Source organism: Pseudochaenichthys georgianus, chromosome 14, assembly GCF_902827115.2.
Source record: "Pseudochaenichthys georgianus chromosome 14, fPseGeo1.2, whole genome shotgun sequence".
Classification (NCBI taxonomy): Eukaryota; Metazoa; Chordata; class Actinopteri; order Perciformes; family Channichthyidae; genus Pseudochaenichthys; species Pseudochaenichthys georgianus.
In genome coordinates this window covers 3,113,168-3,138,781 of record NC_047516.1, presented here as the reverse complement: position 1 = coordinate 3,138,781, position 25,614 = coordinate 3,113,168, and the positions used below count along the sequence as shown (strand labels likewise).

Below are 25,614 nucleotides of genomic sequence, written 5' to 3'. Positions count from 1 at the left end.
CCTGTCAAAAGTTCTGAAATATCCGTTTAATTTATCAGTTTTTTTACTTTGTTCCTTTAACTTTACTTAAGTTGCATTTGTAGAGATTTCAGAATATCTTTAAGCGACATTCGGTCAGTACTTTGCAGCATGTGGATACACACTAAGCACAGTGGCACACCATGGAAACACAGGGTACACATTATTTCTACTAAAACACAACATCTCAGACAGCCGTCTTCACTGTTTTAAAGTTTCAGAGAAGCCAACATGGAAATCATGACAGGACGGTCTGCTTAAAAATGTCCTGTCAAAAAGCAATAAACGGGGCGAAGGCTGCGAGCTAGTTCAGGCAGTTAACTCGAGCACCAATGATACATTACCACGTGACGCGCCTCGTCCCTCTTTCAACCAACCAATCACATTCTCCTAAACATGCCGCTCTATTTAAGCCGCCAGGTCTTCCTGCCTCTGCCTCGCTGCTGCTGCTGCTGCTGCTGCTGTGTTCACTTGCTATTGCTACGTTCATGTTCCTGCTGCTGTGTTTCATGTTGCTGCTGCTCGCCTGCCCCACCACCACCCCAGCTTCCACCCCAGCTTCCACCCCAGCTTCCACCTGTAGGCTCGGGGGTTAGTTGTCTAATCATCACTCAATGTTCTTTGTAAATCTGTGGAGTGATGAGGCCCGAGATAGAAACTCAAACTATATATGCTGCTTCTAATAAACATATTAAGGAACACGTGAGTTGTCTGCAGGGGCGGACTGGGGGAAAAATGTGGCCCGGGGATTAATTGACAGACCGGCCCACTTAATGCGCGGCATGTATCGGCCGGCCGGCGACGAAAGTATGTTACTTAACAAAAAAACCTATGCATTTTATGTTATTTTGGACAATTATTCATATAGTAATCACATTACCTGAGCAGCCCTTGAGTTGCCTAGAGCAAAATAGTTACGGCATATATTTAGTGATTTTAATGTTAACAGATCATTGATGCAATAACATTTTGACCCAATTTGCCTGACTTGACACATGGAATAAAACATGGGCGTAGGAAGCATCCTCATTGTGGCTGAGACAATTTAACAGGGGGTGTGGGCAGGTGGTGGACCTCACCTCCTCTAGGGGGGTCCGGGGGCATGCTCCCCCGCGTTTGTGTGTGTTGGAGGAGGGGCTCTGTAAGGAAGTGGCAGATTTCTTCCGGCTGTGTATTTTCAAATTCTAGCGCACTCGAGCTGGTTTCTCCAAAATGACCTACCCCATCTTAAAATGGTAAATCTCATTAAATAAGACGGTGCTCCTCTGACTTCTGCTACAACAGCCGGTAGAATAAGAAGAATAGCTTGTGGAAAGCAGAAAAGAGGGGGGGGGGGGGGGTGGATTTTTATTTAGATTAAGTGAACACACAAAGGGTTTTATTTAGTGAGTAAAGGCTGTTGATTACCTTAGGAATGGAAGTGCTGGGCTGCTGATAGCCGCACAGAAACTGAAGTAAGAGAAGAAGAACGGAATCAGAGAGGAGAGGAAGATTGGAGACGTTAGTTAAAGAAAGAAATGATAAAGAGAGGTGGAAGTCACCGGTGAAATTATCATTTGGATATAGAAACACCTTAAAAGTCTTAACAGAAGTCCAAAAGGAGGTGAAATGTATCAGTCCAACACATAGAGCTGGGCGATAAGGGACTGCATATCGTCTTACATATCGTATATTTGTCTTTTCCTGGTTTTAAAGCCTGAAGTTTCTAGCTCTTATATTAAATGCCTTTACTTGCTTAGCCATTAAAGTCACATTACTGATGAGTATTTATCACAAATCACACAAAACTGTTGACTACAAGATGATGGGATCCTGAAGTGTTGACTCATTCCTGCACCACTCGTTAGTCAACACTACGATATCGTCTCAATGCTGATAATTGATTTTTCTCCATATTGCCCAGCCCTGCCACCACTACAGATATTCATGTAGGCAGGGTGTCATGTTTGTTTTGCGAGTGTTTTTGGTCTCACCATGGCCACGTCCGCCTGGAAGATCTGTTTGATGAACTTGTTCTTGGACGAGTGGACCAGCTGGATGATGTCCGTGTGGAGGCTGTCTCGGTTTTTCTCCAGAAAACCTGGATCATTCATGACAAAATAATTAATGGTTTCCTTTTTATTTATAGTCCAGTTTTTGTTCAAACTTCTAAAACATCTGTCTGCATCCCTAGGGCGAGATAGATCAGAGGAAATATCATCTTTTTATCTCGTAAAGTAATATTTAATTTAAGGCGCCTTTCATGGACACCGTACATTTGAGGTAAAAGCAACAGAACAAGATAAAAACACAAACATACCACCATGGAGAAGACAATTAAAGTGGACACAAATGATTGGGAAAAGTCATGTCAGTATTTTCGTGTTTGGATTTTATTTGTGTTTATTTATTTCTGTATCTTGTGCACGGGTTTCTTTTGAAAAAGAGATCCTGATCTGGACAAGAATACCTGTTTGAATAAAGGATTAAACCAAAAATACAAAACAAATTAAGTTTAATCAAAGTATTTAATCAAGAAGAATGTCCCATGTGACTGTTATACAAAACCAAATATATATACTGTTTAAATTATATTGTTTAATGTTTTTTATTCATCGTTTGAACAATAAATAACAATATCATTTACGTTCATGATTAATCTCCTGACTCAACCAAATCATTATTAGGTTTGTAGAAATATTCAAAAATAGTAACAAATGGGAAGAAGCTAGATCAGGCAGTCAACTCGAGCACCAACGATACATTGATGACGTGCAATTACGTATCTGGCACCACGTTTTTGACCGTCTATGTGTCCCGTAGATATTTAATTGCTCTTTTTACTGCACTGTTAGTGTACAGTTGTATTATTAATTTGCTGTGTTTATTGTTTCTTTGTAACTCTGGCACAACAATTTCCTTCAGGATAAATAAAGTCCTATCTTATCTTATCTCCCTTACACGTCTCGTCCCTTTTACATTCTCCTAAACCTGACGCTCTATTTCAACTTCCAGATCTGCTGCCTCTGTCTCAAGAAACACGTGTCTGACTGAAATGCTATGTGCTATTTGTCATTTCAAACAACCCCTATGTACTTTTTCGTTTTTATTTACAGGGTATACGCAGGAATCCTGAAGTCAGATGTAATTCCTTTTAAGACCTTTTTTAAGACCCTTTCCATACATTTTAAGACCTCATCGCCACTTGGAGTTCTAACCGGTTACCTTGGCGACACACTTTACCTCACATTGACTATATACAGTATTGATTGTCCTTCCTCCTTATCTTCCAACCATTTGCGGTATTTTTGGAACTTTAAGTATTTTTGGAATTTACGGTATTTTTAGAACTTTGAATATATTTGGAATTTAACGGTATTTTCGGAACTATAAGTATTTTTGGATCTTTAAGTATATTTGGAACTTTAAGTATTTTTGAAACTTTAAGTATTTTTGGAATTTATGGTATTTTTGGAACTTTAAGTATTTTTGGAACTTTAAGTATTTTTGGAACTTTAAGTATTTTTGGAATTTACGGTATTTTTGGAACTTTAAATATTTGTGGAACTTTAAGTATTTTTGGAATTTACAGTATTTTTGGAACTTTTAAGTATTTTTGGATCTTTAAGTATTTTTGGATCTTTGGACCCTTTCCATACATTTTAAGACCTCATCGCCACTTTGAGTTTTAACCGGTTACCTTGGCGACACACTTTACCTCACATTGACTATATACAGTATTGATTGTCCTTCCTCCTTATCTTCCAACCATTTGGACGCAGACTTGCATTTCCCCGTAACGATGTTGCTTAGCAACCGGCGTAAACGGACCTTTGTGCGCTATCAAGCAGTGAGCGTGCGATGTCCTGTTCAGATGACGTCACACCCAACGGGATGCCATAAATAAACTACACAGAATCACACTACACACCTACGCCATGATTACATTCAGGCAGACTGTAGACACAACCTCTCTGGACCATTCATATACTTATTGAAAACAAGCTACAAAATGTAATACCTTGGAAAATGCCCTTTAATACTTTTTAATAGCCTTCATATTCGCTAAATTGATTTATCAACTTTTAATACTTTTTAAGACCCCGCGGACCCCCTGATTTTATTTTACAAATGTTGTTCTGTATTTAATTTGCCATTTTCGGGTCACTAAAGAAATGTGATTTGCAAAAATGTACTTTTAATATAAATGTGTCCCCAAATAAAGAATGCAACAAAACAATAAAGAATAAGAAAGTGACTCAGAAACAGAACGAACCTCTGGTCTCGTAGTTCACGACCCCAGCGAAGTGTTGGATTCCAAACTGAGTGGCGTAGCTGTTTTTGGGAGGGATGTAGTTATAGTTCAGCTTGTGCTGCGAGTTCAGTTTGTACAGCATCGTGGCATCAGTACCCTGAAAACAAGACAAATGGATTTAAAATCAATGCTGTCATTGTTGATTGAATGAGCATCCCTACTCAACATATCGGGAAAACACTGAAGGTCCTCTTCCAACATGAGAGCAACATGATAACAAAGATATCCAACTCCAGCTGTGAACACGACAGGATGTGTGATGACCTGGAAGAGCATCAGGACTGTTTGAGGCAGATGATAGCTATGTGATTAACATGATGACTCAGCCTCAATGGAGAGAGACATCAAGCATGCTCATTTCTGACGTGGAGCTAATCTGAAGTAAACATTGAATACTGCTTTCTACTCCTCCATCTTGTGACTGTGTGACTCTCTCTCTTGGATATCAGCATGTGAAGGACACTGCTCAGGAACTACTTGATGCTCTGTATGTGATGACTGCTTCCATTCTGGAGAGGATCACAGATACATGGATCCTGAGGTTGAAGCTCAAGCCGGAGACGAGTGATTATTAACATTTTGAAGTATTCAGAAAAAGTCAGAATTTTGAGATTTTGAGAAAAAAGTACGTATTTTTTAGAAAAAGCCATTTTTTTTTTGATTTTTGAGAAAAAGTCAGAATTTTGAGAAAAAGTTAGATTTTTTCAGAAAAAGTCAGATTTTGGGGGATTTTGAGGAAAAAGTCTGGATTTTGAGGAATGACAGGATGTACTGCTTTCTATTCCTCCATCTTGTGACTGTGTAACTCCCTCTCTTGGATATCAGCGTGTGAAGGACACTGCGCAGGAACTAGTCTCTGTATGTGATGACTACTTCCATCCAGAGAGGATCCCAGATACATGGATCCTGAGCTTGAAGCTCAAGCCGGTGACCAGGGATATTTTTCTAACAGAATCACTTTTATAGATCTCCCACCTTGGGGAACTTGCTCTCCTCGTCGATCAGCGAGATGATGTTCATGGGTTTGTTGGCGATCATGTCCAGAGCGTCCTGGTTGTCGGTGAACTCGATGTGCTGCCAGCTGATGTCCTCCAGGTTGTACTCCTCCTGCTCCAGCTTGAAGACGTGCCGCACGAAGAACTGCTGCAGGTTCTCGTTGGCGAAGTTGATGCAGAGCTGCTCGAAACTAAAGTCGAGAGAAATCAGAGGGAGGAGGAGGAAGTGTGAAAATACCTGCTTTTAATAGCCCAAAGGTGATAAAGCCAACTAATGCGATGTGTTGAAATGAAAAGTTCAAAAATAAGATTCATAAAAGACATGTCTGAATGAATCCAAGTTAAAACAAGTTTAAGTGAGTAAGTAGTGTTTGATGATATCAATCAGGGTCGAAAGATTAGTTTTCCATGTTGGATTATTGATGGTTTCAGTATAAATCCCTGATCACATCACACATATGGGGCGAAGCCTGCGAGCTAGTTCAGGCAGTCAACTCGAGCACCAATGATACCACGTGATGCGCCTCGTCCCTCTTACAACCAACCAAACACATTCTCCTCATCATGCCGCTCTAAGCTGCCAGGTCTTCCTGCCTCGCTATGCTGCTGTCATATTGCTGATGCGTTCACGAGCTGCTTCTTCACACACATGCTCTCCAGTACAGGTTAGCTCTGAGTGTTAGCGATGCTAATGTAAACACAGACCATATTACGTCCAAAACAGTCGGGCATTGTTTCTGATAGCAACGTTTCTGATTGGGCCGTGGGTCCACATTTCAGATATTACGTCATATCGGAAGCAAATCTGGATCAGCTCCGTTGTTCCCCGTTTTTAGAGATTTGGGTACGGAGGAAAAGAGAGAGGGTTTTATTTTCTGGCGCTGCGTGAGTTCCCTGACACACCGGGGGGGGGGACATGTTTATGTAGAGAAGACATCAAAAAGTGCATTTTGCATGATAGGTCCCCTTTAAGTCGAGGCTAAAAACACGACTTTTTTCAGCTGCTTACCCAGAAGCCTTTTAACTTGTTTTAGCACCTACTGTAATTACAATGTTTAAACTATTCTGTATCTCTTTTATGCATGGTTTTTATGAATCTGTTATTCCATTATGTTTATTTATTGTGTTCCTTTCTGTTGTCTTCTTATTAAGTGTTAATGAGGAAGTAAAGCACTTTGAATGGCCTCTGTGTCTGAAAATCTACGTCTAAATAAACGTACCTTACCTTGTACGGCGACCTTGAGAGCCTTGAAAGGCGTCTTTATAAATAACACGTATTATTATTAAATCACCTGTTGACGATGAAGTTCTCGAACCCGAAGATGTCCAGCAGTCCGATGGAGCGCTGCACGATGTTGCTCTCGCAGGACGGAGGTCTGAAGATGGCGGCGTTGATCTTATCCACGATCCAGACAAACAGCCGCCCGTAGATCCCCTGGGAAATAGTGACCAGTGAGAAAACACGTCTTTAAGTATGAGCCACGATAGTGGACCAGCTATGGGGAAAGTCAACTTTATTGTCCATCTTTAAGTTTGTGTGTCAGACAGGGAGATCGAAATACCGTTGCCCACAATCCCGAGGAATACAACACAAATATATATACCGTTTTTATAGAACACATTCGTTTTCTAATTACTTACATTGTTTACTGCCTTGACCGTATTGTTCTTGTTTTTGAATGGTAATGGCGTATTGTTTTGTAAGCGTACTGTTCAATGTATCATAGCTCCAATTTAGTCACTTTATATATTAAAAGTTTTAGCTTGTATTGTCAGAACTATACTCATGCTGTCTGCTATGTGTGATTGCACCATCGGGAATGCCTGTAATTTCGCTGTCCTCTGTGTGGTGACAATAAAAGGAATCTGAATATACACAATCAACAATTGCACACATTATAAATGTATCTGTTGATTGTGTATATATATGTAAAGCTTATCCTAATGTGATCACTCCTCTCTGTGTGATGTGTTGTTGTTGTTGTTGTTGTTGTTGTTGTTGTTGTTTCTGTCTCTGAGCTGCAGACTGTTCAAAGAGAGTATGCATATCAGTCAGAGCACCGGCCAACAAAAGGCAAATTCATCAAGGCAGGAAGCTTTAATGCACCTGTTTGCATATAAATAAATCCAGTCCTGACTCAGGTGCACAGCTGGCCTGCAGACAAGACATTACTATGCACTGCAATTCAATAATTATATTCTGTTCGGGGTTCCCAACAAAACCCTGCACAGGCTCCAGTATGTCCAACACTGTGCTGCTAGGGTCCTCACGCACACAAAGCCGTGGCAGCACATCACTCCCACCCTCATCCACCTCCACTGGCTGCCGGTCAAGTCCCGCATATCCTACAAAGTCCTCCTCCTCACCTACAAAGTCCTCCTCCTCACCTACAAGTCCCTCCATGCCCCCCAGTACCTATCGGACATCCTTCGCCCACATGCCCCACCCCGGAACCTGCGGTCCTCAGACTCTGGCCTGCTCACCACCCCCCGCACCAAACTGAGAACCTTCGGGGACAGAGCCTTCAGCGTGGCAGCCCCCACCCTCTGGAACGCTCTCCCTGCGGAGATTCGCAACATCCCCACACTGGACGCCTTCAAAGGGCCCTCAAGTCCCATCTGTCTGCCAAGGCGTTCGGCCCCTAATCGATCTGTTGTTCTGTCTGTCTGACTTTTGTTTTGTTATGTTTGTTTTTGCCCTATTACCTTGGGTCCCTTGAAAGGCGCTATATAAATCCAAGCTATTATATATGATTGAACATGCGTTTGCTGATTTAACGAAGATACCAGACCACACATTTTTTTGTACGTTTTTGTGTTTCTCTTATTTTCCTACGATACTGGCTGTGAAAAAGAAACATGAAGGACAGACCATCTATTTCTATTTGTTTTTTAAAGGCGCAGGTCACATCAGATTATGTTCTTCTCCCTGCTCCTTTTAGAACAATGGTGTGTTTACAGAGACATGTTTTGTAAATAGTTGTTATACATTAAGTTGTGCATACCATGAACGGAACAAATACAAATGAAATGAATTAGATCAGGATAACAGATGTCCTTGTGGTAGCAGACGTGTACCTTGACGAAGGCGTCCCTGACGTCCAGGCCCTGCTCCACGCTGAGCGACGTAGCGACACTTTCCCCTCGTGTGATCAGAGTCCTGGTGGTCAGACACACCATCACATCCTTCGGGTCCACCTGCAGCACAACGAGACATGAGAGGAATGCAATATACACCTGGCTGCCAAATCCTCTGTTTTTTTAAATTGTGTAACTTTCTTTTATTATAGTTGTTTGTATCTTTAATATCTTTGTATGCATGCTTCTTAGGTAACATTAAGCTGTCTTTGGCTCTTTTCTGCTGTAACAATGTGCATGTCCCCTCTGTGGCGAATACAGGTTCTGATTCTTGAGTGAACAAACATTTTAAAGCTGTCACTTTGGGCTCTGAGTAATCTCACTATTCTCAGATCTTTTCAAACGAGACAATCGAGCAAATAATGGAGAAAATAATCAGTAGATTCATCCATAATTATAAAAAACCATAAAACTCAACTCAATCAACTACAACAATAATATATATATTATACAATAATAATGTAATGGCAAACTACATTTCCCTGATTGACCTGCATATTATTATTACTGTTTTCAAGTATTTTTGTAGCATGGTTTTTGTCCTTTTACTAACATAAATGTTCTTAATACCGACACACACACACACACACACACACACACACACACACACACACACACACACACACACACACACACACACACACACACACACACACACACACACACACACACACACACACACACACACACACACACACACACACACACACACACACACACACACACACACACACACACACACACACACACACACACACACACACACACACACACACACACACACACACACACACACACACACACACACACACACACACACACACACCTCCAGCAGTGAAGCAGCAGTCACCAGGTCTGGAGATCTGACGACCACGCAGGCGTCCAGGTTGTCGTACGTACGAGCTGAGAAAAACCCCCACAAATGAATCCCCATCACGTCTCTGTTACAGTTCAATAAAGTGTGTGTGTGTGTGTGTGTGTGTGTGTGTACGTGTGTGTGTGTGTGTGTGTACGTGTGTGTGTGTGCGCGGACGCTCGTACCCTCGTAGCGCAGGTTCCCCATGTGCAGGATGGCGGCCAGCAGCTTGGAGATCTCCCAGTTCTCCGTCTCGGTGAACATCAGAACCTTCATGGCCGACAGGATGCTGGAGTAATCCCTCAGATCGTCCCGACCATCACACGCTGTGCATTTACCCTGCGACGAAAAGCACACTTAGCTTGTTAGCCAAACTAGTCCAGTGGATTGAGGAAAAGAAGCTGCTTTTTTTGTTATTTGAATGTGCCCTACTGATAAGATCTCCTTTCGCTCTAACATGAAGTACATTTGCCAGCTTCTGAATACCAATCTAGCATTTACCAAAAAATACAATAAATTACATTTCAAAAATATATTTTTTTAATGGAACAATTCATTAAATAAGCAAAGTAATAATAAAGAAGATAGGCAGATACATTGATATTGAAGTAATTGTTGATTGCAGATCCTCATTGTGCAAATGATAATAAATAACATGAAACTTAAAACAGAGTAGGTCCAGTTCTTACTTTCAATAAGAGCTCAACAATAACCCTATAAATCAGTAAATCCTCAGATATTCTCACCATGGTGAGGTAGGAGTAGTCAGATGCGAGACCTAGGCCCAGTTTAACCTTCATCTCTGGAGCCATGCCCTTCAGTATGCAGTAAAACACGTGGTAGTTCCTCTCATCCGGCGCCTGCAGGAGGACGGGGGGGAGTGAGAGGAGACATCAGAGAACTGAAGATGCCACTGAGGATGTTTTTACATATTAAAACACGACACCGTTTCTCACCTGTCGGCACACTCTGGATTTCTCCAGCAGGTACTGCTCGATCTTGGCTCCTTCGATGGCTCCTCTCTTGTTGAAGTGGATATCGATGTACTTCCCAAAGCGACTGGAGTTGTCGTTACGGATGGTCTTGGCATTACCAAACGCTGAGTGAATTAAAGAACAGGGAGTGAGGAGAAACGGAAACATAGACAGAGCCGTCTGAGAGTGGACAGCTCTACTGATAAGGCTTATTGATATAAAGTACAACTCCAGAGGGGTCTTTAAGAATACATTGATACGCTTTGACATCTAATGTTAAGAGTTCATTCTTAAAGTCAGAATAAATAGGATTTGTTGGTTGCCGTTTGTAAAAACATATTTCAAAGTTGGTGCTCGCCAACGTATGAAAGCCAACCCCAGATGAACTAATTTTTGCAACAGGCTTGGTGTTTAGCTTTGCTGTAATTGTGTGCACATTTTCCCTCTTGGGTCCATGCTTACAATCTGGCACCTGGTCGCTACATTTCTATAGGAAGGAGACTCAGAGAAACGTCCTGAACACAGCAACATATGGAGGTACAAGCAGTTCTGCAGAGGCACTTTTATATAGGGGTCATAAGTGATGATTGATGATACATTCTGTCTTTGACATTTGGAAAGCAATCAAGACGTTTTTGCAAATCCAAGCAAAAAAACCTTAAGAAGTTATGGGTTTTCTCTCGGCTGTTTCCAAAATCATTAATGCACTTTGAACCTCAGCACAAGCAGTCTTTAGAGTAATTCTAAAGAAGGGTGAAAATCATCTACTATTTAGGATCATTTGATAGATTTAAAAGCTCCCGAACAGTCGTCCGATTTTATGTATTTTCCAGAGTTGCATGTTTATGTCTGACCTTCCAGGATGGGCGTGGCCTCCAGGACCTGCTGCTCGATCCAGGAGTGTTGTCCGCTGATGGCAGCGAGGAACTGCAGGATCAGCTTCGTGCTCTCCGTCTTCCCCGCTCCAGACTCACCGCTGTCACACGCAGAACACTTGTCACACACTCAGTCATGTGATTGAAAACGTAGCAAATAAACGTATTTTGTTTCCTGCAAACATACTGTTGGAGCTATATATCGATTTATATTATTTAATAGTGAAACATTTATTTTCTTGCTGTTATTGTTGAAAGTAAGTTATTGAAGTGAATGAAAGTAGTTTATACGCTTTGGGCACTGGGTGATTAGAGCACCTGGTGTGATTGTATATATTGGAGACAGGTGGTGGAGGCAGTAGAGCACATGTTTTTTTACCAGTCTGATCAAAGCAGGATAAAGAAGGAAAGGCTTCAGGAAAGGAATATAGGAAACCTGTTGATTGTTCTTTGTTAATGATATTTGAACATGTAATAAATGCACAAACTGAGATTCTTGTCTGGACTTTGGATCATTGCCCTGCGTAAGATCCACTAACTGGTGCCTCAGCGGCAGTGTTATATTAAAGTGGACCTATCATGCTATATTTGAATAATATATTGTAGGGCCATACCTATATAAAACATGTCTGTGAAGTTTTTTTTTCAAAATACCAAACAGATCATGCATTTTAGCCATGCCTCATTTCGCTCTATTTGCTCTATTCCAGCCCTGTTTTTGCAGGGGCTGATTCTGTGGCAAATGAACTGCAGCTGACCACGCCCCCCTGCAAAGGAGGGGGGTGAGGCACGAGCGTCATGTTACCATGCTGTTACCATGCTGTTACCATGCTGTAACCATGCTGTTACCATGCTGTTACCATGCTGTAACCATGCTGTTACCATGCTGTTACCATGCTGTTACCATGCTGTTACCATGCTGTTACCATGCTGTTACCATGCTGTGACCATGCTGTTACCATGCTGTTACCATGCTGTTACCATGCTGTTACCATGCTGTTACCATGCTGTTACCATGCCACGCAACCTCTCATTCCCCTGATAGGTGGAGAGTTGCCCATATAGGTGGAGCTCCTTGTTTCTGACGTCAGAACAATTTCAAATCTGTATCAGTCTGTATCAGATCCGTTGCAGCCCCGTTTTTAGAGATTTGGGTACGGAGGAAACGAGAGGGTTGTGTTTTCTGACACTTGGTGAGTTCCCTGACACACCGGGGACACATCTTCATGTATAAAAGACGTGCAAAAGTGCATTTTGAATGATAGGTCCCCTTTAAGTTAATTATCTGTTTTATTTCTATATGATTTGGGCCGCTACACATACATTCTACATAAGTGGTTCTCAGCCTTTTCAGTGCTGGCAGAGTGTGTTTTCTTTCTTCATGCGATGTTTTTACCTGATGATGCAGCACTGGTCCTTGTTGTTGTTTAACATCTCTATAAATGACGTGTTGATTGTTTACCTGATGATGCAGCACTGGTCCTTGTTGTTGTTTAACGTCTCTATAAATGACGTGTTGATTGTTTACCTGATGATGCAGCACTGGTCCTTGTTGTTGTTTAACATCTCTATAAATGTCGTGTTGAGTGTTTACCTGATGATGCAGCACTGGTCCTTGTTGTTGTTTAACATCTCTATAAATGTCGTGTTGAGTGTTTACCTGATGATGCAGCACTGGTCCTTGTTGTTCCTCTGCATGTTGAAGTAACAGTTGTCTGCGATGGCGAATATGTGCGGCGGCAGCTCTCCGATCTTCCTGTTGGTGTAGAGGCGGATCTGATCGGGGGTGTAGATCGGGAGCAGCTGGTACGGGTTCACCGCCACCAGGATGGAGCCCGTGTACGTCTGCAGGGAGAAAAACAAGAAGACTTTCACACATTTTAGAGACAGATTATCTCAAATCAATCAGCCGTTATATTCCGGAATCATTCGAGACAGCTGTAGACGTGATTGTTTCTGTATTGTCTTTCTAATTTGACAGATAGGAAAATGTTATGCATTGAAGAATGAATGAAGGAATCCAGAGTCTATGGCGTTAATCACATGACATCGTAACATGTGCATTCAATTTAAACTTTCAAAAGCATTATTGCAATTCATTACTGCGGATATACTCTAACTCTAACCCAGATTGATTTCAAACGGCCTAGAAAAAGCTACTGAAGAACACGGTACATCATTAAAATCAGTCAGAGGAAGTCGGAAGAAAAGTTTGTAAATCTTTAGTCATTTTCCAGAAAATAACTGAGATTAGAAAGCGGTAAAACTAAGGGGAAATCTATCACAAAATTGCATATATGAATGAATATTTTCAGAGATCAAAAAGTTAGACATTTGCAAGAATCAGGTTAGCTTTTCCTTTTTTGTGACACCATCTTTTTTACTCACCTTTCCACCACAATTAGTCTACAAGGAGAGGGAACAGAACAACCAAAGACTATTACAGGACTGACACTCAAGTACAACGAAGTACATACATATGTTTTAAGGATATATCCACCATTAAGTTAAGACCAATATCTGCTCTTACCAAAGTTAAGGGTCTCTAATTGGTTTCTCCTCACATTCAAATCTCTGTTTTGATCCCCTTTATAAGTAAACCTGTAGATCTCAGTCTATCAGGGATATGAGGACATGTTTACTTCTTTATTTATAGTCCCAGTAAACAGTCAGCTCAACTGCAGATTATTGGAGCTGCATGTGAACACTTTAACCCGAATAACAACTCCTCTGGACGGCGGCCAATACAATCGTTTATGAATTAATTTGACGAGTTTTATCTTCTAACTCTTGGCTTTACTATTCATCTCTGCATTGATACGGACCAACACAGCTCCTACTGTCACAGCAGAGAGATAATACTCTCATTTCTTTGGTTCATACTTTAGTTTTTCAGGTCAGTAACCTGGGTTTGGGTAATGCATGTATAAAAACATCTCTACCAATTAAAGGTGGGGTAGGTAAGTTTCAGAAACCGGCTCGAGATACACTTTTTGTCATATTCCATGGAATGCTCTTAACATCCCGATAGCAATGAATATCTGAAGTGCTTTGACAACAAATACATATAAAATTTCATCTGTAGAAGCCGTGATACTGTGAAAAGTACAACCAATCCGTTTAGCCGGGCGGCCTACCTGCCTGTCAGCCTTCCATCGGGGCACAAACTTATCTCGTGCCCTCATTGGTCATGTGCGCGTGCGTGTGTGTTGGAGGAGGGGCTCTGTGAGGAAGTGGCAGATTTTCTCCGGTTGTGTATTTTCAAATTCTAGCGACCTCGAGCCGGTTTCTCAAACTTACCTACCCCACCTTTAAGAGATAATGTTTCTAATTGGTTTCTCCTCCCCTTTATAAGTAAACCAGTAGACCTCAGTCCAGCAGGGATATGAGGACATGTTTATTTCTTTATTTATAGTTCCAGTAAAGTGCAGATTATTGGAGCTGCATTTAAACACTTTAAACTCCTTGTGCTCCCTATCTCTGTTTCTTATCCTATATCTATTAGAACTGCTCGGGTCTCGATAGATTGAGTGGGGAAGTTCATGAGATCTTTCTAGAGGGTTATCAAGAATAACTTTTATCCAATGACCTTCTCCCTCTCTGTCTGTGTCTGTGTCTTCTCTTGTTCCGATTAACCCAGCCACATCTTTTTTCTTGTTTTGTATCTATATCTACGCCGGGATCCGGAGTCGAGGCTGATCCTCTTGCTGTAGTCCTGTGTCCTGGACCCTCTATCCTGAGTTCTGGATTAAGTCGTGGACTTCGGGTCGTGGCTGAACCTGTCTCTGCGGTCCTGCCTTGGGTCTCGTCATGCTGCTTCCCTGATGGCTTCCACAGGACTGTAGCTGACATCCTCGTGGATTCATCTTCTCATTACAGACACATGCATTTCCTAACATTCGGTCTATATGCTGTGAAATGTATTATCTCTTAGATTTACACACGGCATCTATTGCACGTCTGTCCGTCCTGGGAGAGGGATCCCTCCTCTGCTGCTCTCCCTGAGGTTTCTCCCATGTTCCCTTTAAACTGTGGATTTTCTCTGGAAGTGTTTCCTTGTACGATGTGAGGGTCTAAGGATAGAGGGTCTAAGGACAGAGGGTCTAAGGACAGAGGGTCTAAGGATAGAGGGTCTAAGGATAGAGGGTCTAAGGATAGAGGCTCTAAGGACAGAGGGTCTAAGGACAGAGGGTCTAAGGACAGAGGGTGTTGTTTTTCTCATACTGATATTCTGAACAATCTGTGTTGTTGTATTTGCTGTAAAGTGTCTCTACTGTAGGCTATTTTTATTTTATGTACAGCACTTTGGCTCGACCAAAAGTCGTTTATAAATGTGCTATATAAATAAAACTTGATTTGATTTGGACCGCAGCCAAACATTTGGTTATGAATGAGAATCAATTAGGGCCAAGACAGCTTCCACTGTCACAGCAGAGAGATACAAGTCTAATTTCTGAAATGAAGTTTTTCAGGGAATATTCAAAGTCGGTAACCTGGTTTTGGGTAATGCATGTACAAAAACATGTATTACAATTAAGAGATAAGGTCTGTCATTGTTTTCCCCTCACGTTAAACAGATTAACCTGAATAACATCTCCTCTGGACCGCAGCCAATGACCCTCCATGTTCAGAGACAACAGTAGACATGTGTGTACTCTGTGTACTCAGGAGAAACAGAGGATTACTGACGTAGATGACGCGCTCGTTGTAGCGGATCAAAAGGTTTCGGAGGATGCCAGCTTCGTTCAGGTCTCCCAGGCGGATCATGTCCTCCACGCCGTGCACAGAGGTCGGGTGCATGGGTTTGATGTTCGTGTTCTGAGGAGAGATCCAGTGCTCCTGAGAGGGGGGGGGGGGATAAGGAGGTTAGAGTGGATCATAGTCTGGATGGGTTTTATTTAACACCATTTATTTTAATTATTGTAGCTTTGGCCATCACTTCATTAGTTATAATAATAAAAAATAACATTTTCTTGGGACTTATTTATTTTACCATTTTATTTGTCCTTTTTCTACATTGAAAGACACACTAACAAGAAACAATGATAACATGTAGGTAAATACACCTTATAGGAATACAAATAACTATAAATATAACAAATAAATGAATAAATAATAAATATAAGAAACATATAATAATAATATTTATTCAAAAACTACATTTTACCACTTTTATTTCTTTTTAGACATAATATTTCATTCGCTTAGTGGGTGGATGTTATTATTATTTAAGAATAGAGAGGCGAAGTCCCTCCCTTTCCTCCATGGGACCTTATTTCAGAAAAATTATGTATTGAAGTCAATGGAGAGAGAAGGATTATCTTTCGTGCCACGAATTACACACATGATGTTTGTCAATTTAAAAGATAATTTTGCAAGTTAAACAAATTGAAATGTGTCGTAAAACTGTGAAGTCACACTTTGTCTGTGTGAAACCGCTCAATGAACTGTTATGAACCGAGACACAGGACGCAGGACCCAAAAGCAGGACTTGGAGACAGTTGTCCAAAAATAGAATGTTCTTTAATAACAAAAACTAAATCGTACTTTCAAAAAATAGAAAGTAGTTAAACAGCTAAGTTGTACAGCAACACAAACACTCACTTGGCAAAAGGTCTAAATCTCAAGGTAGGTATCAGGAGTCAAAAGGCCTGGGTGCTCACGACATGAAACACAATGAACTGACAAAGGGACAAAGGAACACCAGGGCTATATATAGGTGAGGGGGATGGGCACAGGTGAAAACAATCAGGGCAGGGCCAAGCAATCTCACGGGCGGGAAACACACAAAGGCAGGAAGTGTGGGATCTGGAATGACAGGAAAGATTACTTTCAAAATAAAAACAGGAAGTGACAAGATCAAAACACAAAACTAGAGTAAAAACACAACGACACCTAACATCTCCCGTCTCGCACCACACACCAAGACGTCCGTCACGTTGGAACATTTCACTTCTTTCTCTCAGAACGAGGCGGAAAGTATTAAAAGAGGTTAAAATCACTCCGAGTCTGGGCACGTTGAGAGTTGAGAGCTGTGCACACACACAAGGGGAGTTAGTCGGTCCGTGAGAGCCAGCATGCGGGACCGGGACTCTGGGATTTGTAGTCTTTCTAGCTGCGTATTTTTCCTAGTCTTTTATTTCAACAGTTTTACGACAAACTGTGACTTTTTTGACATGGAAATTATTTTTTTTAAGATTGACAAACATCATGTGTGTAATTCGTGGCACAAACGGGATCGAAAGATACGTTTTCTCTCCCCATTGACTTCAATACATTATTTTTCTGAAGTAAGGTCCCATGGGGCGGAAGTAGATGGGCGGGATTTCGCCTCTATATAAGCATGACTAAAAACATTTGGGAAAAGACTTTTGGTTTTTAAGGAAAGTAGATAAAACATGTGTCTTCAGTTTGATGGATTTTAGCGAGGCTTGTTTATTTGTTTACATTAAAAGTATCTCAAAGACCACAACTCTGAAACTTCCTTCCTTATAAAACAAAACGTAACACATGAACAGAGAATCTTTATATAAATGCTGCAGTCTTACCTTCCCTTCATCGTCCAGGACCTGGATCTGTCTCGAGTCGCACAGTTTGACCACGGCTCCCACCGGGACGTCAAACTCTCGACCCGTTTTAAGGTCCAGCCACACATAGTCCCCCTGGATTATGAGAGCAAACAAATAAATACAAAATCTCCCAGAATTCACATTAAAAGAAGAAATGCAAGACAACACCTGCAGTGGGATTTGAACCTGTGACCCCCTGACCCCAACACCAACGCTCAACCCACTGCGTCACACACAGCTTGGAGGCTTTCACATACAAGCAATGGTCGATTGGTGGAAATCTAAATCTGGGACATGGAGCAAGACCTGGAGATCCGTAAAACAATAATTAAATAAAGTGTTAACAACAGCAGAGGTGAGTGTGAGTTAGTCGTCATGTAATACCGTTTAATGCTTTGCTTCTGCTATAATCTCACTGTTTTTGCCTGGGATTATTTCACCATCATATGTTGAATAACTAGGAAATATTAAAGGCCAATTTAAGCTGCCAACTCTGTGAATGGGAGGATTTATTTTAAAAGGAGCTTTAATCTGACCACCTTCAGCTCAGTGAATAAGCGATTTAACCCCTGACTGACCTACGAGAGGATGTGGTTAAGAAAAGTGTGAATTTAGTTCAGTGCAGTTTAATTCCTTATCTGCCACGAACACAGTGACATCACTACGTAACACTCGTGCTTCTATTGGCTGGCGCTCCAACATATTATATCTCACATTTCAGACAGAGGGTGAAAAGAGGTGCTGCAGCACAGACAGTATGAGAAAAATAAAGAGCTGTTTGAACATTAAAGCATGGAGACATGTAGAGACACTACATACTGATATACACCTGAACATCAGCTGGAGAGGACTCTTTAAAGTAGAGACACTACATACTGATATACACCTGAACATCAGCAGGAGAGGACTCTTTAAAGTAGAGACACTACATACTGATATACACCTGAACATCAGCTGGAGAGGACTCTTTAAAGTAGAGACACTACATACTGATATACACCTGAACATCAGCTGGAGAGGACTCTTTAAAGTAGAGACACTACATACTGATATACACCTGAACATCAGCAGGAGAGGACTCTTTAAAGTAGAGACACTACATACTGATATACACCTGAACATCAGCTGGAGAGGACTCTTTAAAGTAGAGACACTACATACTGATATACACCTGAACATCAGCAGGAGAGGACTCTTTAAAGTAGAGACACTACATACTGATATACACCTGAACATCAGCAGGAGAGGACTCTTTAAAGTAGAGACACTACATACTGATATACACCTGAACATCAGCAGGAGAGGACTCTTTAAAGTAGAGACACTACATACTGATATACACCTGAACATCAACAGGAGAGGACTCTTTAAAGTAGAGACACTACATACTGATATACACCTGAACATCAGCAGGAGAGGACTCTTTAAAGTAGAGACACTACATACTGATATATACGTGAACATCAGCAGGAGAGGACTCTTTAAAGTAGAGACACTGCATACTGATATACACCTGAACATCAGCAGGAGAGGACTCTTTAAAGGAGAGACACTACATACTGATATACACCTGAACATCAGCAGGAGAGGACTCTTTAAAGTAGAGACACTACATACTGATATACACCTGAACATCAGCAGGAGAGGACTCTTTAAAGTAGAGACACTACATACTGATATACACCTGAACATCAGCAGGAGAGGACTCTTTAAAGTAGAGACACTACATACTGATATGCACCTGAACATCAGCAGGAGAGGACTCTTTAAAGTAGAGACACTACATACTGATATACACCTGAACATCAGCAGGAGAGGACTCTTTAAAGTAGAGACACTACATACTGATATACACCTGAACATCAGCAGGAGAGGACTCTTTAAAGTAGAGACACTACATACTGATATACACCTGAACATCAGCAGGAGAGGACTCTTTAAAGTAGAGACACTGCATACTGATATACACCTGAACATCAGCAGGAGAGGACTCTTTAAAGTAGAGACACTATATACTGATATACACCTGAACATCAGCAGGAGAGGACTCTTTAAAGTAGAGACACTACATACTGATATACACCTGAACATCAGCAGGAGAGGGCTCTTTAAAGTAGATACACTACATACTGATATACACCTGAACATCAGCAAGAGAGGACTCTTTAAAGTAGAGACACTACATACTGATATACACCTGAACATCAGCAGGAGAGGGCTCTTTAAAGTAGAGACACTACATACTGATATACACCTGAACATCAGCAGGAGAGGACTCTTTAAAGTAGAGACACTACATACTGATATACACCTGAACATCGGCAGGAGAGGACTCTTTAAAGTAGAGACACTAAATACTGATATACACCTGAACATCAGCAGGAGAGGACTCTTTAAAGTAGAGACGCTACATACTGATATACAGCTGAACATCAGCAGGAGAGGACTCTTTAAAGTAGAGACACTACATACTGATATACACCTGAACATCAGCAGGAGAGGACTCTTTAAAGTAGAGACACTACATACTGATATACACCTGAACATCAGCAGGAGAGGACTCTTTAAAGTAGAGACACTACATACTGATATATACCTGAACATCAGCAGGAGAGGACTCTTTAAAGTAGAGACACTGCATACTGATATACACCTGAACATCAGCAGGAGAGGACTCTTTAAAGGAGAGACACTACATACTGATATACACCTGAACATCAGCAGGAGAGGACTCTTTAAAGTAGAGACACGACATACTGATATACACCTGAACATCAGCAGGAGAGGACTCTTTAAAGTAGAGACACTACATACTGATATATACCTGAACATCAGCAGGAGAGGACTCTTTAAAGTAGAGACACTGCATACTGATATACACCTGAACATCAGCAGGAGAGGACTCTTTAAAGTAGAGACACTGCATACTGATATACACCTGAACATCAGCAGGAGAGGACTCTTTAAACTAGAGACACTGCATACTGATATACACCTGAACATCAGCAGGAGAGGACTCTTTAAAGTAGAGACACTACATACTGATATATACCTGAACATCAGCAGGAGAGGACTCTTTAAATTAGAGAGACTACATACTGATATACACCTGAACATCAACAGGAGAGGACTCTTTAAAGTAGAGACACTACATACTGATATACACCTGAACATCAGCAGGAGAGGACTCTTTAAAGTAGAGACACTACATACTGATATATACCTGAACATCAGCAGGAGAGGACTCTTTAAAGTAGAGAGACTACATACTGATATACACCTGAACATCAACAGGAGAGGACTCTTTAAAGTAGAGACACTGCATACTGATATACACCTGAACATCAGCAGGAGAGGACTCTTTAAAGTAGAGACACTACATACTGATATATACCTGAACATCAGCAGGAGAGGACTCTTTAAAGTAGAGAGACTACATACTGATATACACCTGAACATCAACAGGAGAGGACTCTTTAAACTAGAGACACTGCATACTGATATACACCTGAACATCAGCAGGAGAGGACTCTTTAAAGTAGAGACACTACATACTGATATACACCTGAACATCAGCAGGAGAGGACTCTTTAAAGTAGAGACACTACATGCTGATATACACCTGAACATCAGCAGGAGAGGACTCTTTAAAGTAGAGACACTACATACTGATATACGACTGAACATCAGCAGGAGAGGACTCTTTAAAGTAGAGACACTACATACTGATATACACCTGGACATCAGCAGGAGAGGACTCTTTATGTACTGAAAGCAGGTACTGATCACAATATACAGTCTATATAGAGTCTATGCTTCTACCCAACATGACCAACCTGTTGCAGAATGACCATGTTTCAGCCTCAGGTGGATAGCAGGACATCAGAAGTCACCATGTGAGGGCTCTGCAGAGGAGACAAGTTACAGGTATCAGAAGACTGAAAGAACAAATCTATATAATATAATCTATACGTGTATAACTTACATATCCAAAAAAGTGGACCCCCCACCTATAACAATTTATATTAGAATAACATAAAGCTGAAGGAATGAGCCCGAAAGCCCATAAATAAGATACATATTTAGCATTTCCTGTTCCCTCATCTGGTAGTCAATGTTTTTTGAACATGTTTGTGGTTTGGAGACTGAAACCAGGTCTGTGGTTAACACAAGCTGAAGAGACTTTGTTCTGACGTCCGGTGGTGACGTGGATTTATGAGAACGTGCTGTAGTTCCTTTATAGCCCAACATTAGCCACCTTTAGCTTAGCAGTGGTGACGTGAAGTCATGTGACCGTGCTGTAGTTCCTTTATAGCCCAACATTAGCTACCTTTAGCTTAGCGGTGGTGACGTGAAGTCATGTGACCGTGCTGTAGTTCCTTTATAGCCCAACATTAGCCACCTTTAGCTTAGCGGTGGTGACGTGAAGTCATGTGCCCGTGCTGTAGTTCCTTTATAGCCCAACATTAGCCTCCTTTAGCTTAGCGGTGCTGACGTGAAGTCATGTGGCCGTGCTGTAGTTCCTTTATAGCCCAACATTAGCTACCTTTAGCTTAGCGGTGGTGACGTGAAGTCATGTGACCGTGCTGTAGTTCCTTTATAGCCCAACATTAGCCTCCTTTAGCTTAGCGGTGGTAACGTGAAGTCATGTGACCGTGCTGTAGATCCTTTATAGCCCAACATTAGCTACCTTTAGCTTAGCGGTGGTGACGTGAAGTCATGTGACCGTGCTGTAGTTCCTTTATAGCCCAACATTAGCTACCTTTAGCTTAGCGGTGGTGACGTGAAGTCATGTGACCGTGCTGTAGTTCCTTTATAGCCCAACATTAGCCTCCTTTAGCTTAGCGGTGGTAACGTGAAGTCATGTGACCGTGCTGTAGATCCTTTATAGCCCAACATTAGCCGCCTTTAGCTTAGCGATGGTGACGTGAAGTCATGTGACCGTGCTGTAGTTCCTTTATAGCCCAACATTAGCCTCCTTTAGCTTAGCGGTGCTAACGTGAAGTCATGTGACCGTGCTGTAGTTCCTTTATAGCCCAACATTAGCCACCTTTAGCTTAGCGGTGGTGACGTGAAGTCATGTGACCGTGCTGTAGTTCCTTTATAGCCCAACATTAGCCACCTTTAGCTTAGCGGTGGTGACGTGAAGTCATTTGACCGTGCTGTAGTTCCTTTATAGCCCAACATTAGCCGCCTTTAGCTTAGCGGTGCTGACGTGAAGTCATGTGACCGTGCTGTAGTTCCTTTATAGCCCAACATTAGCCACCTTTAGCTTAGCGGTGGCGATGTGAAGTCATGTGACCGTGCGGTAGTTCCTTTATAGCCCATCATTAGCTACCTTTAGCTTAGCGGTGCTGACGTGAAGTCCTGTGACCGTGCTGTAGTTCCTTTATAGCCCAACATTAGCCGCCTTTAGCTTAGCGGTGCTGACGTGAAGTCATGTGACCGTGCTGTAGTTCCTTTATAGCCCAACATTAGCCACCTTTAGCTTAGCGGTGGCGATGTGAAGTCATGTGACCGTGCGGTAGTTCCTTTATAGCCCATCATTAGCTACCTTTAGCTTAGCGGTGCTGACGTGAAGTCATGTGACCGTGCTGTAGTTCCTTTATAGCCCAACATTAGCCACCTTTAGCTTAGCGGTGGCGATGTGAAGTCATGTGACCGTGCGGTAGTTCCTTTATAGCCCAACATTAGCCACCTTTAGCTTAGCGGTGGCGATGTGAAGTCATGTGACCGTGCGGTAGTTCCTTTATAGCCCATCATTAGCTACCTTTAGCTTAGCGGTGGTGACGTGAAGTCATGTGACCGTGCTGTAGTTCCTTTATAGCCGTTATAACGTTAGCCATTTAATTTAAAAACCATAAAGCAGTGTTAATATGTGGAGATTATCCTGATGAACAACACGTGTAAGTATTATAATGTTTGCCACAGATTTTATATTCTGCTAAAAACTAAATTCCAATGGACAAATCCCATTCACTTTCTGTCAAGGGAACCAAAGCAAAGCTAATTTCCGGGTCGTCCTTCAGAATGACGTCATCAGTAGACGCAGAGGGGTCGGAGATAATCAGCATGTGTTTCAGCTGAAGTACAGTGAGGGGAGGGGGGGGTTAAAGGCTTACTCAGATTCCTCAGGATAATCCCTTCCCCTTAAGTGCGTGCCATAGTTATAACAGTTATGACTGCTGAGTCATTTTCTCCCTGCTGCTTTGTTACCCTCGCTAACAGTGACGAGGGTGCAGAGCTGCATGGAGTTTACTGTGTAAAGCAAAGTGAAGGAAAGCATTTTAGATGTTAATAATACTAAGTATATGAAAGTAAAAGTAACATTTAATAGCAAAAAGAAGAAGCATTACTGTTTAATAACTTTGTTACAGACAGTCCATTTGTATTAGCAACATGAAGAACCGGTATGATTTTGAGCTGTAATGAAATATAATAGACCAAATTTAATGAAATATTAAAACAATTCTAAATAAATGGACAGAAGGAAACTGAGATGACCTTTTGCCTTGCTTATTTCTTACAGGAATTGGTTGGCAACATAGCTGAGAGTATGAATGACGAAGATAACAAATGACAGAGGGGGCAAACAGGGAGGGGGATACAGTAAGTGTATACGACCCATTAGTGGGGCAGTAAGTAAGTAGATTAACATGTAAGTGTTTGTGCCACACTGACAAATCAAAAGGACATATTTCAGATGTAAAGAGCAGATCCTTGTGTTAATCTGGAGCAGGTGCATCAGTGCAGATATTATGAGGAGGTTACAGTTCATCCACACAGCAGACACAAAGGGCTGATCTGAGGCCAGGACTTAATCTGAGTTCTTTTATCCAGAACCACAGGGTGCCAATCTGTCTCCTGACCCAAAGTCAGTCGTATCGACAGGCTTACACTGAATATAAAACCCTCTACAAGCTCAATCGTTCGGCATGTACAGTTTAGCTAGCAATTTGCACTAGACGTAAATCTGAAAAATAATATATAGATTCTTATCTTTTAAGATTGTGAATAGACTTTTACAAAAGAAGCGACATATTGCTTCTGATGGATTCAGTTTGGTGCAGCATTGGTGTATGATTGGTTGAAAAAACCAATACCAGTTTTACATTTTACTTTTTTCTGAGAAAAAAAGGACGGAAAAGCATTTTGATTAAAAAAAATATTGGCATTCTTGAAGTCCCTGCTAAAAACCTTTTAATTAAAAGTGCTTATTTGTGCACGCATTTCATGAATACATGTTAACTTTTGCATCATGTCTCATTGCTTTTAAACTTGTGTGTAAAGTTGCTGAATTGCCTTGCTGCTACAGAAAAGAAATCGCCTTTATCAGCAGCAACGTTAAAGCAATAAACAAATTAGCGCATTCAATAAATATTATCCAATAATGTTATATATTTGATTCTGTAATGTGCTATTCTGCATACTAAATACGTTTACTGTTAATACTTTAGGGATATTTTGATGCTAATGCACATTTTAATGCAGGAATTGTACTTGTAACAGAGTATTTATACACAAGTTTTACCTAAATTAAATATTTAGTATTTTTTCCAACACAGCTCACATTTTGCAGCAGGTCATTAAACCTCATGAGACCTCAGGACCTCCTCCTCAGAGATTTGTATGTAACGGCCAACAGCAATCTCGCTAATCAGCTGCTAATCTGTGTGTGTGGCCTATAATGCTAACAAGCAGGTGTACTGTATGTGTGTGTGTGTGTGTGTGTGTGTGTGTGTGTGTGTGTGTGTGTGTGTGTGTGTGTGTGACTCACAAGGCAGGGATTCAGAGGCACACAAAGGTGTGAAGTTTTCATCTCTGACCGAGGAAATGCAATGTTTCCATGTCTTACGTGAGCGCTGGTGGATCAGTCTCTGCAGAAAATAACACAC

The 25,614-nt window shown here is 41.4% G+C and overlaps 1 protein-coding gene across 1 annotated transcript in view; it reads right to left on the bottom strand.

The window, feature by feature from the left end:
- LOC117458569 (unconventional myosin-VIIa-like) overlaps positions 1-25,563 on the bottom strand; it is a 72,956-nt gene extending 47,393 nt beyond the window's left edge. Inside the window, exons 1-15 of the mRNA XM_034099145.2 lie at positions 25,497-25,563; positions 21,556-21,624; positions 17,699-17,812; positions 15,840-15,989; positions 12,811-12,995; positions 11,130-11,251; positions 10,258-10,400; positions 10,048-10,161; positions 9,487-9,640; positions 9,272-9,348; positions 8,386-8,505; positions 6,600-6,742; positions 5,288-5,498; positions 4,274-4,409; positions 1,992-2,098 (exon numbers count right to left, since the gene is read on the bottom strand). Coding sequence (XP_033955036.1) covers positions 1,992-2,098; positions 4,274-4,409; positions 5,288-5,498; positions 6,600-6,742; positions 8,386-8,505; positions 9,272-9,348; positions 9,487-9,640; positions 10,048-10,161; positions 10,258-10,400; positions 11,130-11,251; positions 12,811-12,995; positions 15,840-15,989; positions 17,699-17,812; positions 21,556-21,573 — 1,794 coding nt within the window. The 5' untranslated portion in view covers positions 21,574-21,624; positions 25,497-25,563. The remainder of the gene's footprint in view (positions 1-1,991; positions 2,099-4,273; positions 4,410-5,287; positions 5,499-6,599; positions 6,743-8,385; positions 8,506-9,271; positions 9,349-9,486; positions 9,641-10,047; positions 10,162-10,257; positions 10,401-11,129; positions 11,252-12,810; positions 12,996-15,839; positions 15,990-17,698; positions 17,813-21,555; positions 21,625-25,496) is intronic.
- Positions 25,564-25,614: the final 51 nt, after the last annotated feature.